Source organism: Vidua chalybeata, chromosome 3 (assembly GCF_026979565.1).
Source record: "Vidua chalybeata isolate OUT-0048 chromosome 3, bVidCha1 merged haplotype, whole genome shotgun sequence".
In the NCBI taxonomy this organism is placed as follows: Eukaryota; Metazoa; Chordata; class Aves; order Passeriformes; family Viduidae; genus Vidua; species Vidua chalybeata.
Window position 1 is genome coordinate 9,263,943 of NC_071532.1, and position 27,180 is coordinate 9,291,122.

At 37.4% G+C, this 27,180-nt stretch overlaps 1 protein-coding gene across 3 annotated transcripts; it reads right to left on the reverse strand.

Moving 5' to 3' along the window:
• On the reverse strand, positions 1–26,942 carry CEP43 (centrosomal protein 43). Of its 3 annotated transcripts, XR_008429835.1 has the most exons (13): positions 23,924–26,942; positions 15,554–15,607; positions 13,659–13,713; positions 12,938–13,026; positions 10,954–11,088; positions 9,318–9,401; positions 7,653–7,870; positions 4,917–5,026; positions 4,267–4,335; positions 3,489–3,528; positions 2,766–2,859; positions 1,925–2,301; positions 1–942 (listed from the first exon to the last, which is right to left on the reverse strand). XR_008429835.1 is itself a non-coding variant. In XM_053937724.1 (12 exons), exons 1-12 carry the CDS (start codon positions 24,011–24,013, stop codon positions 2,227–2,229), a joined length of 1,113 nt encoding a protein of 370 aa, XP_053793699.1. In that variant the 5' UTR covers positions 24,014–26,942; the 3' UTR covers positions 1–2,226. The 3 variants fall into 3 exon arrangements, 2 of the variants coding, with proteins under 2 accessions (XP_053793699.1, XP_053793700.1); XM_053937724.1 differs by having other exon boundaries at positions 1–2,301; XM_053937725.1 differs by lacking the exon at positions 2,766–2,859 and having other exon boundaries at positions 1–2,301.
• Between the last annotated feature and the right edge of the window lie 238 nt (positions 26,943–27,180).

Genomic DNA, 27,180 nt, shown 5'->3' on the forward strand with positions numbered 1-27,180 from the left:
TTTAGCCAGCACAATAGCTTTATTTTACAATTTGAATTATTGTACACAATTCAGTAAAAGTTCACAGGAGGAACAGTATGAAGACACACCACTTTTTGGTATTTCCTTCAATTAGAGCCAAAGTGAAAGGTCTCCAATTAACTGCCAAGATAAGAGAACAATACTTGGCTGTTAACACAAGTCATGTTAACACTTAAAACATCAAATTAGTTAATGAAAAGGCCACATCTTCAAATGCAATTATAAGTATTTTAATAAACTTTTAGTTTCTTTTGGTAAGACAAATTGCCCCATATCCTACAGCTAACAGGTAATGGAACATCCATGTTTTCCCAAGGCATGTAAGAAAGCCAACAACACCGCCTCTGCATTATTCCATACACCTTAAAAATGAATGCCAAAAGCAACTGTTCATGTGAAATTTTATTTCCTTCAGACATGCTGATTCTCTTAAGAAAAAAAGAAAGGAAAAAAGAAAGGAAAAAAAGTCCAATCCAAACTTTTCCATATACATTATCTTGAGGCACAGGTTCCCCTACCCTTAAATAAATTTTTTACACAGGCTATATTACAGCATTGTTCCTATCTGAAGTTATGGCACATTGACTTCCTGGGGTGAAAAAAATTCTCCTGTGTGTTCAGCTGCTACAATATGGCACAAAGTTAAAAGTTAACACCATGACTAAATACTCTGATGCTTTTTTGCTGGCTATTTTTGGGGTGCACATAAATAAAAGGCACACTTTTGCTGTCTCCTCTCAAATCATTTATGTAATGTACAAGCCTAACTTCCCAGCACTGCTCCAGGCCTGCTGGCCCAGTGCAAAAAAACATTTAAGTCAGCTTCTAGTGCTAGTAGCAGCTTTATATACTTAACCAATGGCTTTAGTTTAGCATGCTACTTCCACTGTGGTGACTACTGATGACAGGCCAACAGTGTTCCTGAAAAAGAAAATTACAAATTCTCAAAAAAGAAAATGACATTAAAAATAAAATTATTTATATTCACTTACATGTCTATTTTCCAGATGTGTTCACAATGTTCAGAAAGTGCACATTTTGAAGTCTTGTTTCAGTATTACAAATGTCTATGACCTACACATTATAGCAGTGCCACTTGCAACAGTATCATTCAAGAAGTGTCAACCCTGCCACGACTGACCCTGTTCTGCAAGAGCATCATGAAAATACAAGAATTTGCTCTTAGCTAGAACTTAGTGTCCATAATGTCTTCAGTATGGTATTTTAAAATATTTGCATTGAACTTTGTACAGCAGTCAGAATCTGAAAAGTAGAAGTTTAGTAGTTTCACTTTTTGGCGCTCATTTTTACTTAAAATATTTTCAAGAATGAAAGTAATCTTACAGCACATGAAGAATCCTCAAAAATAAAAGCTCCACTAAATATTACACACTGTTAAAAACTTATCCCATAAGATTTAGTTACTGATTTGTGAATCCTTACAAAATTACTTTTTGTGATTTAACAACAGATAACATTGATGAAATTAGCATATATAAAAACAGCTTAGGTCTTAACATCAATGGTCTGACAAACATATTTAAACAAGAATATTCTGGGTTAAGACTAGTGCTAAATTTAGCTCCTGAATATAGCTAAATTTAGGTTTAAGAGTTTAGATACTCTCAATTTAATATGCCTTTAAAAAAGGTAAAGTCCAACTTTCAGAGGAGTCTGTAAAGAAGCAGTTTCAAGTAAGTCTGGAATAATTAGGTATTGTGGCTAGAGTTACCATAAATATTGACTACATGCTGACTTGACAAGGTTGTGTTAAAAGAAGTGTAAATTGAACCACTACCTTTGAAGGTTCTTGCTTTGGTTATCTTTAAAAAAAATCTGACTGTTAAAATAACAGTGCAAGTTCACTATAAAGCCACATGCCTCTTTCTCGATGTTCTCTTACCAATTGGTTTTTATTATGTCCACTGCCAGCAGTGGACGTTCTGCTTGGAAAATCCACGTCCTTCTGTGAAAAGTTTGGCTGAATCAAATGAAGAAAGTAATTCTGATATCAGAGTCAAGTGGGAACACACTATTTCATTGAGTTCTTGTTCAGAGTATTTAAAAACCTTCTTCACCTACAGTATTTTTGAAACACAAGGCACAAATAGGGAGTGGACATTCCAGCAAAAGGTGATTGTCTGAAATTAATAGTCCACAGCAGTCTTCTAATCCAGCACAACGAAACATTTTTGCTGTCCAATTCTATGCCACATCTTCTAGATAATCTGCAACGTCGCTTAACTGAGAAATGGTAAGGTCTTGAGTGATGCTTTCGAGCTAGAAAATAAAAAAAATTGCAAACTCAGAAACCACAAAAACAGTAAGAATTATGTCATGTATTCCTTCATATGCTTTCATATACCTTTTGGCCTCAAGCTCTTTCAGTGAGATTACACAATCCTTTAGGAGGTACTCAGACAGATCTGGAGATACTGGGGTAAACCTTTGTATGTTGGGCACTGAACCAGCTTCCAAAACATTTTACTCACCTAGAAAGGCACAGTGAGTTGTGCTAGTGAACAACTGTTGCAGGATTTTTGTTTTGTTGGGATTTTGTTAATCAGTATAGCATCTAACTTAGCAAGGATACTAGGTGTCAAAACCAAAATGTAATGAATAATGGACCTTAACATACAACCTAGGAACTAAAGATAACAGTATGTTACTTCACAGAAGGTTGGAAACAAAGTCAAGACAAGATCAGAAGAATATAAAAAACAACAATTCAAAAATAATCATACTTTATCACTGGCATTTGACTCTTCTGTTTCCACAGAAATTTCGTCTATTTCTTCGCCAATACTGATATCACTTTTTTCTGAGCGATGACTCGTACTAAAGAGAAAGCAAACCATAAGCACAGAAATAGTATTTCCTTATCAAACATCCAGGTATGACATTTATTTTATACCTGGCATTTGATTGGAATTGCACTTCCTAGCAAGTCAGATGTGAAGTTCATAACAACTACAGGTTTTCTACCTAAACGAAGCCATAATAAATACTGAGAAATACTTAGGCCTCAATCATGCAATTTACAACACCAATACCTTCACATCATAAGCATGAGGTTATTAAATATTTGTTACCAACTTTATTTACAATTGTATATCTCAGCATACAACATAATTATTGACTAATTGCATTAATTGCTAAAACATTATTAAGTGCATGGTTCAGGAAAAACACCAAACCCTTTCCACAACGAACCCAACACAGAATCATGCTGAAGTTAGCAGTAGGTTTTTAAGGAACTCATTATCCCTATATAAAAAGAGATATGTTTTGGTTGGTTTTCTAACTGGTAACTAAATCTATTAAAATAGCAAACTGAAGTTTAAAGGAGTTCAGAAATACCCAGTGATAGTGACTGTCTGTCATATTATGAAGTAATTGAAATATGCTAGTGGATATGCTTATACTGCATAAAGTACTACCCTACTGAGGTACGATCCTTCTCTTACCTGTTGAAGTCATCAGCATATTCATCATCATCTCCATTTCCTAAATAAGATTTAAAAGCTATTAATCAAACAAGTTCTCTTCAGGAAATACAACCCCCCCCCAATCTATTCCTGCACCAAAATACATGGTCTGATGACCAGCAAAGTGGGAGTAGATTAAATTAGTTACACTGATTAGGAAGATGAGTTATGTTTGCCATTATTTAATCTCAGTATTATTAACATAAACTGTTTCAAAACTGAACATACATTTTCAGGACATTAGCTGCATTGCTGAATACAAAAGTTAAATACTTGACAGTTCTATTTTGAGAGAATTCTTCCATCACACCTTCTTCATATTGCACCAAAAGAAAAGCAATTTTCAAAGGTGTGGAGGGCCTCTAAATATGCACCTGAAAAGCAGTAATATTTACCAGGCTATCTTTTAACAAAAATATAAACCTGCTCTTTTCGTAGAAACCTCAACAACAAAATTCATCACTTGGTATTAGTAAATGCATGCACAGAATGAATCAAATTTTTGCTCCATGTGTAAAATATTAACCCACAAGAGACCAGTTTGCATTTTTTTGGATTTCTTTAGATCACATGTCGCTTTTAACCATATTAAGCTTCACAATCTATGTTAAATAGAATAACATAAGTAGAAACGGGAAGATTTTAGCTCAGTATGTGTATTTGAGTTTCTCAGATTCCTCTAGGAATCTGGGCCAGAATTTATCAGTTATGGCCAACCAAAAATATCAGAGCTTCCTCATGTTTAGCAGTTACTTGCCTAATTCTAGTGATCCCAGCTTTGCATTCACTAACCGCAGGTCTTTTAAAACAGAGTTTCTATCCAAATCTGCAAACAAAAGCATTTATATCAGAAACTGGACTTGTCACTCATTAGTAAGATCCCACTTACACGTACAAACTAAGCATTTATAACACCTGTTCTTTTATTTCAACCTTATGCACTTTTATAGTATAGTACAGCAATATCATATATTTTCATATATTATCAGCTGAACTCTGATAATAGTTAAAAACTCGAGGAGTAAATAGGAATAATTTCCTACTACTCAGGGATTCACAACATGAAAGCAAACACTTCTAAAGAATTGGTACAAATAATTTAAGATAATACAAGGGAATAAGCCAATTTCATTTAAAACTGAGCAGTAGAATTATATAGTCCTTTCTATACAGACAAAAAAAAGGGATGTAGATAAGTATTTCATGCTCCAAAGCATAAAATGCCCCAGTGGTAGCACAATATATCCAAACCAGTATGCCACCACCCTAAAATAGCACTACTGTAAAGCACATTACAACCAGAAGGGGGCCACATAATCATTCTTCCATCTGAACTTGTAGCTAATTCACTGCATTACAGAAATAACCTCTACAATCATCAAAACACAAAAAAATATGAAAACTTACTATCAGACTCCTTTAGTAAAGGTGCACCAGTCAGGGAGCTTAACCCACTTTTTAGAGCCGGTGCATCAGAAAGGGATGCTAGACCTCCTGCTTTATTAGCCTCAGTTTTCCTGTAAAAACCAAATAAATAAATACTCCACTCCCAATAAGAGCTGTAAAATATGCATCATTACCTTCTTTTCTGTTATTACAATGTCATAAAACTAAAACAGCAATACTACAGCAAAAAAGAACAAGGAAAAAGCCCTATTCACTGCAACCTTAAAAGCAGTAGGCAGTTCCCTGGCACAAGTGTCAACCACAACACTGACTGAGAAAGCCACTTTCTCACCCATGCAAATACTTCCGCCTGTCTTCTCCCACAGACAGAGCACCTTCATCAGCATCACTATTTATGTCTAGGGGCCTTTCATCATCCCCACATGTAAATGCAGCCAAAAGAAAAAAGATTCAGACATAAATCAGTACTTCAGTTTGTTTTATGTCTTAAAGAAATTACTTCTGATGAAGCTATTAATTCTAAGAGCAGTCAGTTTAGAGAACAAAAACCTCCTGGTTATAGGAAGATAGATCTTACCATATGTTGAAGTTCATTTGGCTACTACCTAGTTCAAATCTTACTTGCAAATAAAAGATAAATAAACACAAATAAAAAGAGACCAAGATTTTCATATTTAGTATTTCCAGAACTTTTTACTATTTTGATTCCATTCCTATTAATAATGGGCATAATTTGAATAATTCATAATATCTAGATCACCAAAGTATCATGTGTAACATCATATGTTAAAGTGCTTCAAAATTTTGAACAATGGGTCAGAGACATAGAGATAATGATTGCCTGGATCATCCCTCACACTGTCATTAGCAACTGCTTGCTCTGAACCCATCTTAAATGAAAGCCAAGATTTCCATAAGGAAAATACCTTTTTTGCAAAGAAAGCAATGCTGGCAGCTGTCCTACTTATTTACCCCTTGGGACCCCAGCACACCAGCACAAAGTACCATAAAGGGGATTCTACCTCAAGAATATGGGAGGGGTTTTGCCCTCTAGAAGAGTTGTCAGGAAGGTAAAAATGAGCAATTCAGCACACACAGCTCAGCTACAAATAGCTTCTAGCTCATTTGTTGGTAAAACATTCAGCACACCTCATTATGGGATGTTACTAGAATAGCTGCATCACAGTAACGTGCTACAAAATACTACTTGTGGACTGTGACTACTACAGACAGACAATCTGGCAACAATTTTTTCTGTAGGGAGTTTCTCTACTAGGAAAAAAAAATCCTTACTTTACTAAGTAATTAGCCTGTTTTTCGGATTGTCTTTTAGAAGAAATCTAGTTTACCCAGTTTCAAAGAAAATTTCCCTTGCTGTCATATGAAAATGCTCAAAAAATAAGAAATTAGTAAATATTATTATGCAAAAGTTTTTACAGTCTTTTCTAATTTACCCAACTTATCATTTAGACTATCTGCTACAATGGTTACTTTGGTTAAAGGCTAGCTAAACAAGTTCTCGAGTAAGGAGGAGTAAATGCACTCAGATGCAGTTTTAATCTTGATATTAACAATGAGAAAAGAAATACTATAGTAGGTTTAGTTGTTACACACAGTATTTTCCGGAGTACAATCACTGCCCTTTGAGGAAAAAAAGTCTACTCCAACAAAAAACATCCAACAAAGGCTGTATTATAAATAATCTTTTACAAAGAGTCCATTAATTTATTAGAGACAGACTTCGTTTACCTGGTATGATGACTTTGTGCTCTACCAAGCACCAAGCACCAAGGATCCTACTCTAAGACTAAGCATCAACTGTAGCACTAATACAAAAAAGCTTGTGCTGCTCTGCCCACTATCAGCATAGTGGGGAAAAAGTCAACTGCCAAACCGACTTACAAATGATCCTGCAACCTCTTCTTAATGTCTGCTAAGCTGAAGCAGTTCTCTGATTACTTGAGCACAGCAAAAGAACACCATGAAATGATCCTGCAGCATTGCTCAATACAGTGGTATCTAAGTTAAGCTTCAAGATAACATAACACAAATGTTTCGGTTTTATAACAAAGCTGCTGCATAGTTCAGTAACTAGTTCTTGTTTCAAATGGCATTTTTCAGTCATCAGACTCTACAGATGAACAATGAAAAACGTGCTTTGCATGCATCTGCAAAATTGGCACATGCAGCAGTAACAACACTTCACTGAAAACACAAAAAGTGTTGCAATGTGAAGAGAAAATCCTCAGCTGTAAGGAAACTTTCCTTATTATTACAGTCTGTGGAGCCATTTAGAGGAAGACAAAAACCACTGTTTAGAGTGTTTTTTGTATTCCTTACAAAGCTGTATCAATATTTAATGCACTGTCCCTGTCACTGTCCACTTCCTTTAGTACAGATGATCACTGCAGCTCTGTTGCAAGAAGAAACACTCAAGTCTGTGCCTCATACATGTTCATTCCACCAAAGAAACAGGCTGGGAATATTAAATACCCTAACTGATGCATCTTAAAGTGATACAGGTTTTTCCACTCATAGTATATCCAAGAGATCCCAGAGAACACTGTGCATAGAATAGAATACAACAAAATCAGAGACATTAATATTTTGGAAATAAAATGTTCCAGATCTGAACACTTACAAAAGCAAATAATCAAATAACTAATAGCTCTCAAAGGTCTGCAAGCATTCAGAGGACAAAATAAACCATGTATTAAGAACATCCATGTTACCTACCAGCTATAAGTTCTTTCTGGTTTGGGTACAGGATCATCAAAGAAAGAATCTCCCTCTACATCATCTTCATCCACAACTGGATCACTTTTTTCTTTGGTATTCAAGTCTTTGTTTTCTAGTTGAGGATCTAGTTTTGTTTCATTAGGCAGAAAATGAATACTTCTTTTGCTTGCTTCCCCTGATGAGACACTTGTATCACTCTGAGTGTTTTCAGCAGCCTTGAAAGACAAAGACAGGAGTAAGTATTCATGTCATGTAATACTCTAAGTGTATATATAAATGCACAACACATAACATACACCTAGCATCACTTCTTAAAATATTACCTCAAATTCCTGAAAAGGAAGCAAGTTCATTAGTATTGTCAAGAGTCACACCATAAAATGTTGTTTTATCACTTTACAAAGTGTTCTTTATTGTTGCTGCCATTAAAATCTTTTGTTCCAGCCTGTGCATTGCTATGCTATCTACATCACTTCTATTATAAAAGCAAGCAATTTTAAAAGCAATCTTAGTTATCAAATAAAGAAATCTACAGACAGACTGATTTTTACATTTTATTCATGTCTTTTGCAACATCTCTACAAACAAAGGTTCTTAGTTATAGCCACTGTCTTCAAAAGAAATCAATTTAAACCCATGAAAATTACGCTAAATTCCCTACTAAATCTCTGCAATATAGTATTAGGTTTTAAAGTAATAAGCATAAGAAAACTAGAGTTAATGACACATTCTCTCAAATACTAAAACCAAAAATGACAAAAGTGAGACTTTTGTACGTAATTTTCAGTCTTTTTCTCATGCTTATGGCTCAGTCCTAAAGTCTGAAACTTTAAGGACAATTCCATGTGCAACCTTTCACATCAAGTCACACAACTCAAACTGCAACTTAGCATGGCTTTGTGGCCCAAAAAACAATATTCTAATTTACCTAGATAATCAAGGTGCTGAGAAAGAAAAATGTTTTTATATTATTACCTAGCAAGGAGTACTGCTATTTTTACTTTCTCCTAGACTTATTAAAATTAAGCCAGTAAAAGATTTAGCTTCCTTTCTACAAACTAATAGCAGCACAATTTTGAAACAAAACAAAAGGTATTATTTAATCCAGATAGCCAATATGTATGCAGGTTGTACTGTCTGAAGTATTTTTATCAGTCATTAACTTTCATTCAGAAGGCTGAAGCCAAATTTTCAAATTAAAGGCCATGAAAGTTACAATTACCTTGGTAGGTCTTTTTCATAGCAAGGCTATTTTATTTCAGTCACAGAATCACATTCAATTGCTGGCAGTAGCTCAGGTTTTCTAGGGCAGGAAAAAGTACTTAAACCCACAAGTGGTAGTAATAAAAATATTTTGATTTCCTATCTACAGTAACAGAATTGTTTTTGAAAATTAAGAGCTTGATGATAGCCTGGCTACAATAAACGGGAAGCTACAGCTACTTTTCTGTTCTGGGGCCTGTACTGTGTCATGCCAGAAAAGTATAAGCACAACAGTTCATCTTTGCTTGGAATCATAGATGAAAGTTTTGCTGAGTGGAATAAATATTTTCAAATTGCAGATCATTTAAGTGAATGCTGTCATATCTGCAGTTTCACAAGAGCTCCCTCTTTTACTTATCTCATGTATGTTACAAAGCTTTTCATTATATATGATCTTACCTTATTTGGTATAGAATGTGCACTTGACCGTCCATCAGATGATTTTGATGTGGGGCACTGGCTGTCACTTAGAACTGGAGCCACCTAAGAAGTTTCAAATAAGCACTTACTAAAACTTATATTTGATTTTGTAATAACTGGCACTGGTGAGGTTGCATCTCGACTACTGCATTCAGTTTTGGGCCCCTCCCATTAGAAAAGATATTGAACATGTCCAGAGAAGTGCAACGAGACTCATGATGGATCTAGAAAACATGTCCTAAGAGGAACAGTTGAGGCAGCTGGTCTAAACAAGAGGAGGCTCAGGGGAGATGTAGTGAGGTGGGGACCAGACTCTTCTACCGTGCCCACAGTGAGAGGTCCAGAGGAAATGGCTTTAACATGAGACAGGGGGGAATTCAGATTACATAACAGAAAAAAATGTTTCACTGTTACAGTGGTCGGGCATTGGAATAGGTTACCCAGAGGGGTGGTGGAGTCACCATGCTTGGAGGTGTTCAAGAGGCATCAGGATCTGGTGCTGGGTGCTGTGGGTTAGGGGTTACAGTGATGGTGCTACGCTGATGCTTGAACTGGATAATATTTCAATGGTCTCTTTCAATCTCAGTGATTCTCTGATCCTATGATAATTGCATCCAACAAGAAACAAGGCTACCACCCTCACTTGGACAGTATGCAAACCTTGACACTGGGAAGACAACTAACAGTAGAACTAGAGAAAACTGGGACATTATAGTCACACACAGTTTGGAAATCACAGAGTGTGGAGATCCAGCAGGGGCTCTCCCTTCTAAATTGCACTATGGGATTTGACTCCAATACACTGCTGGCACGTGTCCCTCAGCAAGTCAGTTAAACACCCTCCAATACAGTGGACTGCTCAGTGGAGTCCCTGTAACAGGACACAGACAGACTGGCAAGCACAAGAGTCTTGGCTTTCCTGGGGTATTCCCAGACAAATACAAGGAAATACAAGGGTTCAAGGAAATCCCGCTTTCATGTGACAGAAAATTATTATGTTAAGAAGTCTATGACAACTACTCCTGAATTTAAGCTTTCTTTGGGACACTGAATACCTCCTGGGTGTAGAGAACTTTCTTTCAAGTCACAATCAAATGCTATTGGATGGGTTTAATTCACTTAATCAACATATTTATTATCTATTCCATTCAAAAACTACTGTCACAGTCTTCAAATAGTTAAATACTTTGATATATTTAATTTTAAGTACATATGTTTTCAGTAGAGCTTTAAAGCTTTTGACAAAACTCATTTGAGGCTTTTCAGGTCATATTAAAATTAGAAGTATGCTAAGGAAAACAGGTATAGATAAAAGTGTTACCAAACAACTACAAAAAAGAGAAAATAAGTGACAGTGTTTTGTGTCATTTATCTAGATTCACTCTGTGCTACTATGCTGTAGTAGAATATTAATAAAGAGCCCTAGGGTGGTATTAATAGTCATAAAGTTTATCTCTTATCTCTCTGATTAAGTTGAAGGCATAATATAATAAAGACCTGAAACAGTATAATAGTACAACAATAGCCAAGTGTTCATAAATTCAGTTTATTTTTCATCATTAAAAGAAAGAATAAATAATTATAAAGAAAGAAATTTCAATTTAATATTACTTACTTCTCCACCACCTGAAGTCTTTTTCTGCTGACACTTCCTAACAACCTCCAACAACAGGGGGCCACCCACAGTACCTTCTGCTTCTGTAATTCCCAAATCTCGAGCTAAGTTTTCTCGACCATCAAGGCCATTTAGCTGGGGGGATAGAAGAAAAAAGAACCACAACATCAAAATAACTGTCAGAAAACAAAAGATAAATTTTGTAATACAAAAAAGTCTTATTTAACACAGCTCTACCTGAACTAAACAGTGATTATTTATGTTTTCTTGTTGCTGGTGGACTAAAGTAATAAAATCATAGAATCACTCAGGTTGGAAAGGACCCTTAAGATCATCAAGTCCACCACTACACCATGCCCCTAAGTGCCTCATCTACACCTCTTTTGGATATCATCTATTGCATAATTTACTTCTGATCTGTCACAGATCATGCAAAGTTATTTTAAATATGCAAGAAGCCACCATTAGCATGCTTTGGAATTTAAGAATTTATATGGCCAAATTACTTTAGCCTATCACATTTAAAAGTGGATCCAAGGACACCCGGCCAGTGGTCCCAGCAAATTCATGGATGATGGGGAGTCACCATTCCTATGCATACAGAGCTATGCTTGCACAGATTAACACTTACTTTCAGTCTCTGTTCCACATTAAAAAATACACAGGTTTGGACAGAAAAAGGGATGAAAGCTACTTGGTATCATCCAAAAAACCTCACAAAAAACCCCAAAAACACTTTTTCAAACTGAACTTCACACTACAGGAGAAGCAGAATGCTAAAGCAAACCCAGGCTGGTTAGCACAGCCCCAGATAGAAACACTGCAAAGGGCACCAGTTCATCCTGATCTCTTATGACCATATCGTGGCACTTCCTATCAGAACACAGGTCTAGCAAATACTGAAGTGAGCTACCACTAGCCAAGCACACTGGATAAAGAGACAGCACAAGAAACTGCTCAGAGGCAGAGGCTAGTAGAGAAAGACAAAGTCAAATCTCTCAGCACCCTACCCAGCAGTCTTGGCCAGCTCAATTAACTTTGGCCAAATTTCCTTTATGCTCCTCAATACGTGAAATGGACACATTTATTGGAAAACAGAAGGGAGTGTTTCAAAGAGCATAAGATGCCTTTACAATGCAAATGAAGCACTGCTCCCAAGAGTGAGTGGCAACACAATACAAAGCGTGGCTGTTTTTACTTGTTTCTATTTGGTAGCATGAACATGAATCTTTGTACAGATGTGTTCTAGTAATAACTTAGCAACTAATTTGGCTAAGAATATTTGGCAAAGAACAAAGTTGTATGGGATTTTCTTTGAATAAACCCCTAAAATGAAACATGAATTTCTGAGAAATAGAAGTCAACTAACTGATTGATTTGAAGAAATTGGATTTTAAATATATTAACTATTTAAACCAATGTCAAGAAAAAAAAAGTACTTGAGATATGAGAAATTCTGCAGTGAAATGAAACTGCTTCAAACTCAAAATTATTATTAAAACCTTTATATCATAAAAAGAGACAAAGATGATGAAAACCCTCTAATTCAGTACCTAAAGCCTTAAAGCAATCAGTTAGGCCACATATTCACTGTATTCACTCCCAACTGAACTATTCTATTCAAACACTTTTTGTCAAGTATATCTGCACAAAATCCTTTTTTGTCACTGAAATTTCTTTCAGAGCAGATGACTGACATTATTTTAGTTTTCATGTAACAACACTAACTTAATATTATGACATAGTAAAGTTAGTGGCAAAAAATGTTGCAGGGTATGCAGGATTCATATACCATTACATGTTTCCACAAAAATTATCAGCTCGTTAATTCAAAATTAAATTACTATCTAGCATTGATTTTGATAAAGAGAAATATTCATATTAGCCCACTTTCCTGAAAAATGTATCTGCCATAGCTTCTGCATTCATTGCCATGCACTTCAAACAGTGAGCACTGTATACAAACAAAACCAGTCTATCTTACTGTGCTTGATTCAGGCTGAAAAACAGCTAAAGTAAAATCAAGATTGAAAAACCGTAGAAATTCTGCAACAAGACCTGCTACCAAGCGACCTAAAAAGAAAATAAGAAGAGTTAGAATACACCAGACAGAAACAAATCTTATTTCAAAGATTTAACAGTAACACCAGCACACATGGCTTCAGTACGGACATAGTTTAGACATTCAGCAAACTACCACCTCATAGCAAGTTTGTATACTAACTCCCTAATTTTGAACTTGGCCATCAGTATCAAAATCAGTTAAGCCAGTAATACTGCAAGAGCATTACAGACTGCTTACAAAATTCACATGCAGCGGTTTCTTTAACTATTCAGCTGTTTTAAAAACATCATTTTGACATTTGTCATATATGTGCATTCACTCCTGTACCTCTACTCTTAATTTTCACTGGTTGCTGTTTCTATTGGTCTAGAATGTCTCTGAATTAGCACAACCATAAGGCATCATGAAATACTAACTTCAATGCCTTAATCACCTTAATTAAAAATATAACTTCAGCAATATTGACTTTAAAAATTATAGATTTAATTCTATTCTGAATGAGTAGTAATTAGGACATTTGAAAGGAACAAAAGCATACTTAATGTGAATGGAGACTGCACTATTAATAAGATTTGAAGACTTAATCCTTTGTCTCCTATTTTTATTATCAGGAGAAGTATATACTAAACAAAGAACTTACCATCCTTTGTACCTAAAAAACTTTTCAAGCTTTCATTTACCAGAGGTGCTTTGTTCTGTCAAAAAGCAAAAAGCAGACAGCAATTAATGTCATCTACATGCTAGCAAGAAACTGCAAACCACAGAAAGCTAGTGTTTTGGTATACTCTGCTGCACAATGATGCCCTGCCCGTGCAATGCACTTCTTTAAAATCTACCTTTGTATGAATTCCATAACTACAAGTAAAAGCTATGTAGCAATACATTTATTTAGGCAAATTGAATTTGTCTCATAGCTAAAGTAATTTCACCAAAATTCTTAATAGCATACTGATTTTTATTTATCTAATGACTGAAGAGGTAAGTTAAGCAGGTAACTTCCCATGTTGCTCCTCTAATATAGTGCAAAATTTAAGGCAATTCAGTCCAGCCTTTTAAAAATTGGAAATTTACAAATCTTCCAAACGAATTGTGGACGATGATAATTATTAGAACACAAATCAGTATCTTCTATTAATTAAAACATCTTCAAAGATATTATGAAAAATGCTTTTTTCTCCCTTGTTAGATGTGCCCTCTTCAATTTTTAAACAGTAATAAATCAATATGCTGTGTCTGGGTTTGTTAAAATTGTTCTGGGATTTTTCAAAATAAATTTTAAATGCCATTCCTAAGATAGAATGGGTATACTGGGTAAGAAAAGGATCAGTTAATAGGTATTTATCACTACAGTTGCAAATGCTAACACACAAGAAAGTGCTACCTGAAAAAAGGAAATCTTGCTTAATATTTTAGAATTGAGAGTCATGGTAAGTATTAACATGTCACCAGTGTCAGTAGTGCAAATTTTAAATATCATGATACGTGTAAGCTTTTTGAGAAATGGTGAGCTGAAATGTACTGTAGCAAATCTCTCTTCTTGTTACTTGAACTATTGCTGTTACTCTCCAGGTAGTGTGGGAGGTTGTTCTCTGGGTGCTCTATAATATCCTGATGCTTCCCATAAAGAGATGGCACTGTATTACTCTATATTACTCTTCCACCACATCTTCTTCAGCCATCTTATGTTAAATTTCTGGAATATGGAATCTCAAATCATAGAATAACTACTTCCCATCCTTACTAACATCCCAATATTGTCTGTTTCAGTTAACCAGTAGAGGAATAGATCAGTTTTCCATTCCTCTCCTTTTGAAGCAGAGAGGCTGGACATACAGCACTCTCTACACCCCAACTGTAGAAAATGGAAAGACAGAGGAAATGAAGCAAAGTCAGCAGCAGAAGAGGTCACAAAACTGGTATCTGTATACCACAGCAGTACTCTTATGCAACCATGTGTCAGTATCTCATTCCCTAAATATTAATATATTGTGGAGGTGTCAGTACACAGTCCATCTCTTTATTAAGAATTCATCCTTAAGTGTTAAAGCAAATTATCCTGAAGCAAACCTACAACATCCTTAAGGGAAATACCATAAGCATTAGCATACTTGGCATTTTACTGGACTAAACTGCTTTTGAAATATATTGTCAAGACACCCCAGTAAAGCATTTTCAATTTCAAAAGAAATTATTCTGATTTGATAAAATCTTGATCAGTCAAGTAGATATCTTTTTTAAAAGATGTATTTGATGGAGAAAACATTTAGCCATTCTGGTCAACTGGACAGAAGCCATATAAACCCAGCAGAGACAGACACTTAAAATTGTAACTTCAAAAGGCTATTTAACAATTCCTATTTTTAAACATCAGGAAACACCCTGATAGTCCTGTTTTGCATTCTTTATACATCTTATGCAGAAATACATATTTCTATCTTGTTACATTTCACAAATAGAAAGTATTAAAGCTATTATATTTAATTCTACAGAAAGGATGTTTTTTCTTTCTGATTTGTTTTTTTACAGTTCTCTTACCTCTACTTTCTCTTGTTCTTCTAATGCCAAAAACACAGCTGCTCGTAACTCTGCCTGCCAAACAAAAAACAAAACAAACAGCATTTCTACAAGCACTTTTTTTCCTAAGCAAATAGGATGCAAAGAGCTAACAAGTAGCTTTACAGCTATTTGTTTCTCCTCAAGCAACTTGGCATGGACTGTAATCTATATCAGTGCAATTAAAACACTTAAGATTACAGGCAATGTTACTTGAGGCAGAGAAATAATAGTTTCCACTCTGAGAACAAGGCAGGGGGCAGCATAATTTGATACAAGACTTCCTAAATTATTTCTTTGTACATAAAAAGATTCCAAAGTACCTAAATTATCTCCTATTAGTTTATTCTGACAGTTAAACATCCATCTCTTTCAGGCAGCTCCAAAACACCTACCCTTCATTTACAATTCACTCAGGAAATACGAACAAATAGGCCATAATAAGCCATTAAAAACTAAACATTAAGATATACAAATTGCTATGATTTCTTGTCAGATTACACTCAAACCCCAGAATTTCTCAAGGAAAAGAACATGATCAAAGTCATTCAAATACTCCCGGTAGTAATAGTTTACCTACCTGATTCTAAATATATTATTATAAAGAATCAGAATTCTTCTAAGGACTACTTTGAATATTGAAGCTTATGCCTTGCCTACTTTTTAAAAAATTTTGTAAGCATCTCAGTTCTACTTTCACTGAACACGTCAAATGGATAACATACATTTGATGAATTAGTCTGCCACTTTAATCAACCCTTAATCTGACATTTTGAAGTCAGCAGATAACACTGTAGTAATAAACTAGAAAAGACAGCATATTAAAGTTTTCTCAACAGCAAAAAACCATAAGAATTTAAAAGATTTATTTCCATAACTAAGAATAAGGCCAATATAAAGAATGTCTGGACTTTCTCATATATATTACAAGAGGTAACTAAACATGAAGTAACTGGTCCCTCCCACCAAAAAAATAAAACCAAAAGGAAATGCCCACCCATAAAAAACCCAACAAAGCAAAAACCCCAAACCCTACCAAAAAAACCCCAACCCACTCAGAAAACAACCAAACAAAAAAACCCAAACTCAAAAAAACCTTTCATGGGAAAAACAAACACTTCTTTTTTAAGGAAACTTCTCTTTGGACACCTTATTGAAAGACAAAAAATAATGCAAAAAAGCTAAAAGGATTTCCCACCAAAAGAAGAGTAAAATGCTTACAACAATTATACACAATGGTCATACTGACACTGCAATCACATTTTTTCAGTTGCTGGCATACAGTATTCAATCAGAAAATCTTCTTATAAGCAAATAATTTATTTATTATTCTTACCTTTTTTTTTCTGGTGTTGGGGTGCAGTTGTCAATCAGTGAGACCGTTTACACATCCCATTAATGTAAATATTATTCTTACAAAATCAGTTTCCATTTTACTTTGCAACCAGCAGTGAATAACTTATTTATTTAGTCTTACCTCACTAAAATAAACCTGAAAGCAAGGCTTTCTTTTCACTTAGGCCACAGAAACCAAATATATTTACATAATAGGATAATAAAACTAACAAAGCATTTCTGACTGGCTGCTACAACTGTTCAAAATAAAACACACCAGTCAATGCATGTGGGTAGGGCAGGGGTAAACCCCCCTAAGAGTCTGGATCATGGGACCAGTGAATAAAGTTGTCTGAAAGTAGTTGCCAGTACATCAGCTAATCCAGAGTCTGACCTGTTCTGAGATTCTGGAACAATATCAAACACTCACTTTTTTTCACTTAACTGGGATTGTTTACCTGCTCCACTCCTCTAGGTCCAATCCACTGGCTTTTAATTACTAATGGAGGTGCTCTTCTTCCTCTTATCTATTTAATGACACATAGTCAATTTCTCTCAGATGTTACCATTCTCCATGAATAGCTGGTTCACCTTTATTTACTTTAGTGCCCAATTAATAAACTTAAGGTAAGGAGTTGACCACCAGAAGATAATGCCACTGGTATTTACATGTCCCTTTAGCTTACCTATATCATCTAGAATACCACCCTAAAGTCTTTGCAAAAATACACAGCCCTGAATCGACCCTCTAACCCTGTAAGCATTGCAATGTTTGAAGTTACACGTTCCTGTACTATCCCCACAAGGAAAGTTTACAGTACTACAACAACACACTGACCTTCATCCTTTGTGGTGGGTACTGCTGAGATCATAGCACAATATTCTCAAAATATCATCTCAATAAATTTAGACAAAGAACCACACACTAGAATTTGAGTGAGGTTAAAGCAGTAATTCTCATCTTCATGCAGAAAGTAAAAAGCAACAACAACAAAGCTGAGGCCAAAGGAATAATCACCCTACTACAAGATGAATCATACTACACCAGTAGGATGGACAATGTCATATAGGCTTTTCAGGACCTGAGGCTAGTCACAGAGAATTTAAACACCAGAGACTGAGATCACCATCATCAGGTACGGCCACAGCAATTTGCTCCCACCAGCAGATATGAAGGTTATAACTACACAAATTAATCCACTTACAGTGTTCTTCTCACACTTCTTTTGTTTTTAATGGGTATGAACAGACTGCATTTCTCTTTGGCCTAGTACCCTTTGGCACCAGCCCAATACGTGTTTCATACATTGTTACAATCTATGCTTGTCATTTCAACATTTCACTATTCCACACTGCCTCATTCTGCTAGCAGTGCTCAACACAATCCAAATACACTGTGAAGAATTTTATTCACCGTCTAGTAGAAAGGCAGACCAAAGCTTGATATTCTAATTCCCCAGCCATATTCTTTCTAAGTCATCAATAAAACAGGATTATGTCAAGAGACAGATGTTGATGAGTAAGTGTCTATCATTTTTACATCCATCAAACCGACAGACTTCTTTCTCATACTGTGAAAGACACCCATTCTCTTCTATCCCTAAGAAGTTTTATCAGGCAAGAACTCATGTCAATGAAACGGCAATTTGGTTTCACTGAACTTGGCTAAAACAAGGAAGGCTATCATTATATATGACAAATATTGCCTGTGTTAGAGAAATGTATGGGTAAGTGTTTTGAAACAAAATTAAATTTCCCCTTTTCGTCCCAGGCATTTACAACTCATCAGACAACACTGGTTTTTACTCATTGTTAATGTACTGTAAATCAGAAATTGAAATCCATGAAAACATACGTGTTTTCTGCACTGAACTACAGCATCCCTCTTTAGAACCTGGGTAAGTTTACCCTATTGGAAATAGAGACCCTTTTGCATGTACCCTAAGGACTGTCCATGAAAACAGCTCCCTCCATCTGCAGCTCCCTGAAAAAGAGGATTAACAGTTCTTACTATCTCAAGAGCTCCCCAAACACACTTTTTAGGTGGCATCTCAAAAAATGCTTATCTAATTTGGAAATTTGATTTTAATAGGAAGACAACAAGCACCTACATTAGCAAGGTTATTGGTCTGATTTAGCAGTATGCTTGTAAAGCCATAAAGCCATCCACAGCATCTTACATAGCAGATACTGGATGAAAAGTGAAAGGATAAGAAAGAGACCATTCAGGACTGAATGATTACCTGTAACCTGTAACTACCTCCCACTTGTAGACTCCAAAATGTATAATATTTAGCAAATCCATGGAATTTCTGGGTTGTTTTTTGTTTGGTTGGTTTTTTTTGGTAGTATTTGTCTTTGACTGTGCTAGAATATATTTGTCCAGGACTTAAACAAGAGATCTGATTTTCCTAAGAAAAAAATTGAGACAGTATTTTCCAACAGGAAAATACTTGCAAACTTCAAACACATTTCTACTCCTCAAAGCACGTAGGCACATCAGTGGCCAAGATGATTTCTAATAACAAGCACAAACTCTGGATATGGCTTGCTCTTTGCATTCTGTCTCCTTTGTACAGCTACACAATTCACCTTCAATCCCCATATCCCAACACCCTCCAAAGAGATCTCATCAAAATATTTTTTTCCTATCAAACTTCATTCATATTTTCTATTGCTGGGGCAATATTTCATATGAATGAGCAATGGTTTCCCAACACTGTGGAATACTAAGTAAAAAAGTGGGAACTTGAGCTTCATAAACTACTTTGTACCTGTAGCACAGCTGAGTATGACGTTGTCTGCTAGCTAACAGAGCCTTGCTGTCTGCTTTGTGCATCTCTCAACATTTCTACGAACCCTTAAGAGTTCTGCAGCTTTTGCAGAGGAAGTCCTGGGCTTCTTTTTTTCATCCAAGACTCACTAGCAGAAACCATAATATAAATTTCAGCCTGTCAAACGCATATGCTACCACTCTTCTCAACCCACTTCAGCAAGCTGAACACAGTTTTTGAAGCCATACAGGCAGCATTTTGTATTCCCTAAGAAACAAGGGGTAGGCAAGCTCACCAAGTGCCAATATGGGATACACTTCAGAGATCTGGGCCAGCTGGAGGTGCAAAATCTCCTGCAAACTTGCACTCACAAGATGTGCATCAGAGGATGCTGTGGTTAAATATGTGGTTTAGGGAAGTGAAATTATTAAAGTAATGCATAAGATTTTTCAGGGACCTGCCAGCTAAATCACAGGCATGTGTAACCACCGTCTGCTCCAGCATTGTGGAACAGGCCCATGCATGCCCAAGCATAAACAATCTCTTGCATTTGTAAAATTTAGTGGCACATGGGCACCCTTCTGCACAACTTTCAGTATCTCCACTTCCTAACTCCAAAACAACTCTCATACCCCTTGGTAGACAGAGAGCAGATGCATTGTGCTGGAAAGAGACATAGCTGAATACTGAGCTGTTTCACTGCTGGTGATCAACCCGGGCTAAACCTCCGCGTGCACCAGGATAAACACCTCTCCCAGTCTACATGCAAATCCAAGGATGGAGTCAAACCATAACCAGGAACATCTCTACCAACATTACTCAGCAATATCCTTCCTGTAATCTCCATCTGCAAAATCTGTAAAGGTTCTCATCCTTGAGCACGTGGTGGGTATGCTCTCCCCCACTGCCTGCTATACTTCGGAATCTTGGCTAAGGGACATAAAGCAGTGATTGTGCACACATAATCTGCTAGACATAAACAAAGTCCTGGACTAGTAGTGAACCAGTTAGACTCCTCCCTGAGAATACGATGAGGACCATATTGACATTTAAATGTTGAATTTCAGTTAGTTTATTTGAAAAAATTAAAAATGGTTATATTTTACTTGACTTATAAAACTAAAAAAAAAATAAATATTAAGTTGACTTTCTGGTATGAACTGCTTCAAAACAAACAACACATCACAACAGGCAGAAAACAGGAGGTTACACTGCAGTGCACAGCATGCTTATCACGACAGTTAATAATTCTAAGACATTTAAAAGCACTGTTCATTACCATACATGGATCGAAGATGCAAAAGCAAGCAGAACAATTTTAAATTACCTGTGTAAATGCTCTCTTTTATCCTCTCTAACATCACACCACCTGCACTGAGCTTGTACCTCAGCCATCCAGGTTTTGAAGCAAATTAGTAAGAAATTAGCAGTACCACCTGGCCAAAAGCTCTCCTAGGCATATGACATTAGTGATGCTAACCCCCCTCACATAACTGCAGCATCAGCAAGTTCCAGAGAAGATGCAAAATTCAGGTAATATGAACTTAAAAGTATTCCAAAGCAAGAGATTAAAAGATATAAACCAAAACAAAATAAGATAACAAAGAAACACACAAGAAGCATAATGGCTCCTCTTGCTCAGATGACGACAGCTTCCCTAGGAGAAAGATCACATTCTCTTCAAGACAGAACACTCCTATTTGTACACTATCACACAGAAACGGATAATTTTCACTGAAATACAAATATCTACAGTTATATTGTGTGTTTACAGAATTCATTAGAAAGCTGTTTCATTCATCAGACTAATTCCAATGGTCAACAAACTACATATAGTAGAAATCTGTACTATATACATACATTTAAGTGTGTATATATACATATACACACATATTGCATTTTAGAGAATACAGGAAATTCTCAACTGCAAGCAGTAAATACATTTATACAACTTCCAATTTTAACAATATTACTTTATTAATTACCTCAGTGCGCAAACTTTAAGACAAATACAAAAATTATGAACAAATTTTTAAAATGTCATCTAAGTAACATTTTTGAGATAAATAATTTACATCAACAACAATGCAGCCAAGAAATTAACATCAAAATAAGAACAAACTAATAAACTGCAAGCCATTATAAAATCGTGTCTTAGTAGAGAACTAAATTATGACAATAAGTTTCTTTCTAAAAATTACTCTCATTATGTTACAAAATGTGACACCCTGATACATTCCATCCACTGAAATAATTCCCCTTGAATTCTAATCTTTCCAGTACTTCATACCAATGCAGCTATACATTGACCATATATTTTTTCCTTTATTGTAGCTTTCTAGCCTCATCCATCTTGAAAAATGGTCAGTTCTCATTCTACAGTGTGAAACTAGCATCAGTTTTGATAACATGTAAATGTTCAGTTCTAGCACATAATAAAAAAATATTGACACATAATAGATAAGCACTATTGAACAAAATCAAGTTTAACTAATTTTAATAAAAGAATGACTGCAACTTTTTTTAATGGATGGTGTAATCTAATTTCAATTAAAAGATTACAGCTTAAAAAGCCTTGCTCAATCTTAATTCTTCCAGCAACAGGGTTTTGTCAAGTAATAGTAGAACAAAATCTCTAAGTCATTAACACTGCCAAACAACACTCAACAAACTCACATGCCAATTAAGGTTTACAGCTAAGAAAAAAGCCACCATGAGTTCTTCCAGTCAAAAGCCTTAGCCATAAGCATACCAGTTATTAAACAGTAGCACCTTGTATTAAGGAGAGACATCATCTGGCAAGGAGGCTGCATTTTGTACTTTTCTAAGTCATTTGTTAATTTGCCATAACAGCACCTTACACAGTATTGAACACTGCACACTCTAAGCATTATAGAATAGTGAACTACAATAAATTTATTCACATAAAACTCAACGGACTGGCAACCATAGTATGAAATTTTACATACTACACAAAGGTAGGAATTAAGAAATTATGGTTCACGAGCTCCATGTGACCCAACTGCCTTGCCATGCTTTTTTAAATTACAATTTTACTATCAACATACTTTCATTGTTTAATAGGAGGTGAGTGGTTAACAGGTGGCCCAAAAGGCCTATCTGACATGTATTAGAAAAGCCTCACTACTCAGAACACAGTTACTTCAGCTAGAATCTTCATTCTCTTACAGAACTTAAATAAGGAACATCCAATTTGAAAGTGATGAACAATGTGGTTTTGAATATTATTTTGCTGAAAAGTATGACTAGTTCAAAATACAGTAAACTTGAAAGTACATACACAAAGATGCTCTCACTTCCATAAACCACTTCAGTTGTTGAACTGCTCTTGAAATATCAGCAATAACCATCTACCTCTGGAGACTTAACACTGTGGAAAAACACCACCATCCCTTATCTGAAAACTACATTTCTCCTCCAACTTTGAAGGAAACTTGGTCTCTATTATACACAATAATTATTCCTAGCAGCTTTTAATTTGAACAAGAATCCATGGAACCAATTTTCCTACCCTTTCTGACACAAGCTCATGCTGCACCACAGACTCAGTAGTAGCGTGCACTCCGCTATCTTCTGTAAATTTTCTTAACATAGCGCTCGCTATTTGTTCCCTGTAAGCAGGCAGCATCCCCCGAGAGCTTCCAGACTTAGCAAGCCTTCAAGGAACAACTGAAGTAACCCACACTCAAGAAGAACAAGTGCTTAAATAGCGACCCACAACAACTCCCGCTTGAAATTTTCAGTAAGGGCTTTCCGTATCGAAGCAGGGATTAACTTCACCCGCCCCGTCCCGCACCACGCTGCAGCCCACTGCTTCCAGCCAGTCTGGCGGCAGCAAGGGAGCTCTTGCGGCCACACGCTACCCGAGAGCGAACGCGCACAGCCGGGGCCGGGCTCCCCGCGGCGGCCCCGCGCTCCCCTCGCTCTGCCCGCCCGGGGGATCCCGAATGCCCGCGGCCGCGGGGCAGCGCCGTGCGATGGTCAGGCCCCGGGCCCTCGCACCAGCTCCACCACGAGCAGCCGGGGAACACCACGGGGAAAGCAGGCGCCACCACCAGGCCGCGACGCCGAGGGAACGCTCCAGCCGGGAACACCGGCTGCAAGCGGGAGTGAGAGGGGACGAAGCACGGGAAGCCTCGGTCCTCCCACACTCCGCAGGGCCGCGAAGCTCCGCCAGACTCAGCCACCGCTCCCCGCCGGCGGGAGGCCCCTCTTCGCCCACCTTAATCTTATTGAGCACCCCGCTGCTCTCCAGCGTCTGCACCAGCAGGTCCCGCAGCTCCGTGTCCTCCTCCGCCGCCGCGGCCGCCATCTTGCTTCTCCCTGACAACCGCCCAAACCGCGCTAGCGGCGGGACCAGCCCGGCAGATTCGCCGCCGCCGGAGGCGCCAGCCTAGGGCGGACCCAAGGGAACGGAGCGGACCGCGCCGGTGGCCACCCTCAGCACCGCCCCGAGAGGGGACGCAGAGAGGCCGCGGCCACCCGGCGCTTTTGCCGCCCGCTGAGCCTGGAAACTGCGGCGGCGAACGGGCAGCGCGGGCGGCGGGCGGGAAGTTCAAAGCGGGGGCGGCGGTAACGGCTGAACTGCGCGGCCGCCCGCGCCCGCAAGCGGCCCTTCAGGCGCGCCCTGCGTCCCTCCCTTTCTCCCGCCACGCTCGAACCCAAGCAACCGTACGAGGAGCGGCTGAGCTCATTTGGTCTGTTCAGCCTGGAGGAGACTGAGGGGAGATCTCAACACAGTCTACAACTTCCTCGCGAGGGGAAGCAGAGGGGCACGCAGCCATCTCTTTGTGGTGATCGGTGACAGGACCTGAAGGAATGGCATGAAGCTGAGTCGGTTTAGGTTAGATACTAGGAAAACGTTTTCCTCCGGAGAGTGGTTGGGCACTGGAGCAGGTCCCCCAGGCCTCCCCAGGGAAGTGGTCACAGCACCGAGCCGGTCAAAGTTCAAGAAGCGCTTGGACAGCTCCGACACCTGGCAGCTGCTCTGTGTTCGGGCTGAGGGTGAACAGCCCCGTTCCAGGGCCACGCTCGCTCCAGCAGCTTCTGACGGCAGCAGTGGGCTCCGGGCAAGGTCTCACCCGCCTGCTCTGCTGCCCACAAGGGCGCCTGGCACTGAACAACACCTAGAGGGGCTTCTAGAGCCCTCGTTTTGTAACAAGCATGTTCGCTGTTGCTCCTTAAAACAAAAAGTATAAAGCTTTGTAAATTGTAATGCTTTCTCTGCAGAACTACATGTGGCATTTTTTTCCATGCTGAACTGCTTATAATTTTTTATTGAAGAGAAGTCCAGTGTACGACAAATAATTTTGTAAGTTAGGAATGCTCCAAGGGAGCAGGTACGGCCCTCGGGCGAAGCAGGGCACTGCGGGAGGCTGGTTTTAAAACACATACACCGACTGTTCAGAGATACTCTAAAGATTTGGCCAAGCCTGTGAGGACAGGTGTCCATCACTCCACCCCATTTCTGCTGGACACATGGGAGGTACTGCTGGAATCCTATGCCCATTCCCACAGCTGCCCAAAGAATATAGTGTTGTATTTTGAAATAGTGAAGTCCAGAAACGTTAGCAGCCTTTCACTTTAGTACAGAACTGTGTTAAAGTAAACCCACAACATTGTACTTAAGCACTTAACAATTCTTTCCGTTTAATTTTTCAAAACCGTGTCAGAAACAAATAGTTTCTGAAAGATAATGTCTGGTGCTACAGTTATTTTTATTTAACTTAATGGAAAGACAAAACCCACTTGATAAAATAATTCATGAAAAAAAAGAGAGCAGAGGAAGACAAATCAGTAGATGCAGAAGATAGTTTATAATTTGTAAGATTCATTTAGCATTTCATAAACAGTGCCTTCCAGCTTTCAAATACATGTAGAATATTTTAAATCCATTCTACAGATAATGTTTTTTTTGAGCTATGCAAAACAGCAGACTATTATATAGCTAAATATCCATCAGCTTGAGGGCAGCAAAGCACAGTCCAGTGTCCTATTGCAATGTGCTGCCTCAAATTGTCTCACGTGTGAAGGAAATGTTTCCATTTTGAATTTATGTAATTCCCAAGTCAACTCTGTGGAAATCATAGAAACACATAGCTACAGGCTATTAACACAATTTAAATAAAATTTAAGCTTTCAAAATAATCCATGGACTAATTCTACTGATTTAAAATTAGGACATGAGAATATACATATATTCCAAAATGTGTACATCTGCTCAGAGTATTGTAAATGTTTCTTTACCACACTTTTAGGAATAAAGTCTAGCTGGATTTGTTTGTTCTATTTGTGCAATGGGAATAATCAAAGCAAAACAACACATTGTGTTATGGAGAAAAAAATTTGAAAGTCTATCTTGATTCTTAAATCCTAATGTAAACAGCTGAAAGCTAGAAAAAATGTATTCTTTTGAAGCGTTTCAACTCATTTTGGGTTGAGTTTTTTTCAGGCCATGCATTTCAGCATATAAACATATAGAAATCTAGGGTACTACCACATTTGTTCAGAATTTTTTGAGAAGAACATAATTTTCATGAAATTTAAAAGAAACTTTTCAAATATTCTGACATTTCCTCATTTTTTTCATAGCAAAATGAGTGCTAATAGGCAGCAATCAGGAGATAAAAGACAACAGAGAAACAAAAGGTCATAGTAGACAGACAAATATGAAAGTCTTAAGGAGATGGTTATCCAATGTAGCTGTCCGTTGTCTATCTTTGCATATTTCACAAAAACATACTTTTTAATAAGTGTCCATTAACATGCACTATTTTATGATATTGTAACATAAAATTGTGGCTTCTTTGTCCTATTATATTAAAGGCCTACACTATTTCTGAGTAGCTTTGGATCTCTCTTCGTAGTCACCCTAATGGGAAACTTGTCATTGAGCTTAGTTTTCACAAAGTGCAAAGCGGTAATTCGGCACTCTCAGAGAGCAAATCCCTGTTGCACCTCAAACAAGATTAGCACTGGAGCACAGGACCCTGCGGGCTGGAGAGGATGTGCAGTGCAGCGCAGTGTTTTCACCCCTAGTCTGCAAAGATAGAATCAGTCTAAGAGAACAACTCGGTGTGCTTATCTTCTGATTTAATGGGCAGTGACAAACACTTCAGTGCCACATGGAGCCCTGGTGTCCTCAGCGGCAGGAAGAGCCTGCAGGAAGAGGACGCTGCTTACAAGGATCTGGAGAGCTTCACTATTTTTCAGTCTTTGAGAAAAATTCTGGAACTTTTGATACCTCTTAGACAACAATAGATGGATCACTCATTCCATCTAGCACATTTTCACGTTTCCACAAAAAGGTAGGCAAAGAGATTAGTTTTGTCTCATCCTTCTTCCTACCACGTAAATATGAAAACATAATTTTTTTTTACTAGTTAATAAAACTGAGACGTTGAACAAAGACATTATTACAAAGACTGTAATTAAATCTGTTTAAAACAAATGTTGTTTTGCTTGTGGAAGCAGATCTGC

What these genes read in the sequence shown, in the direction of transcription:
- CEP43 (XM_053937724.1), bottom strand. Translation starts at nt 24,013, where the DNA reads ATGGCGGCCGCGGCGGCGGAGGAGGACACGGAGCTGCGGGACCTGCTG. An exon ending in AAGAACAAGAGAAAGTAGAG is followed by an intron (nt 13,714 to 15,553) that starts GTAAGAGAACTG and finishes GCTTTTTGACAG; the next exon opens with AACAAAGCACCTCTGGTAAA. An exon ending in CCAGAAAGAACTTATAGCTG is followed by an intron (nt 5,027 to 7,652) that starts GTAGGTAACATG and finishes TGGTTTTTACAG; the next exon opens with GAAAACTGAGGCTAATAAAG.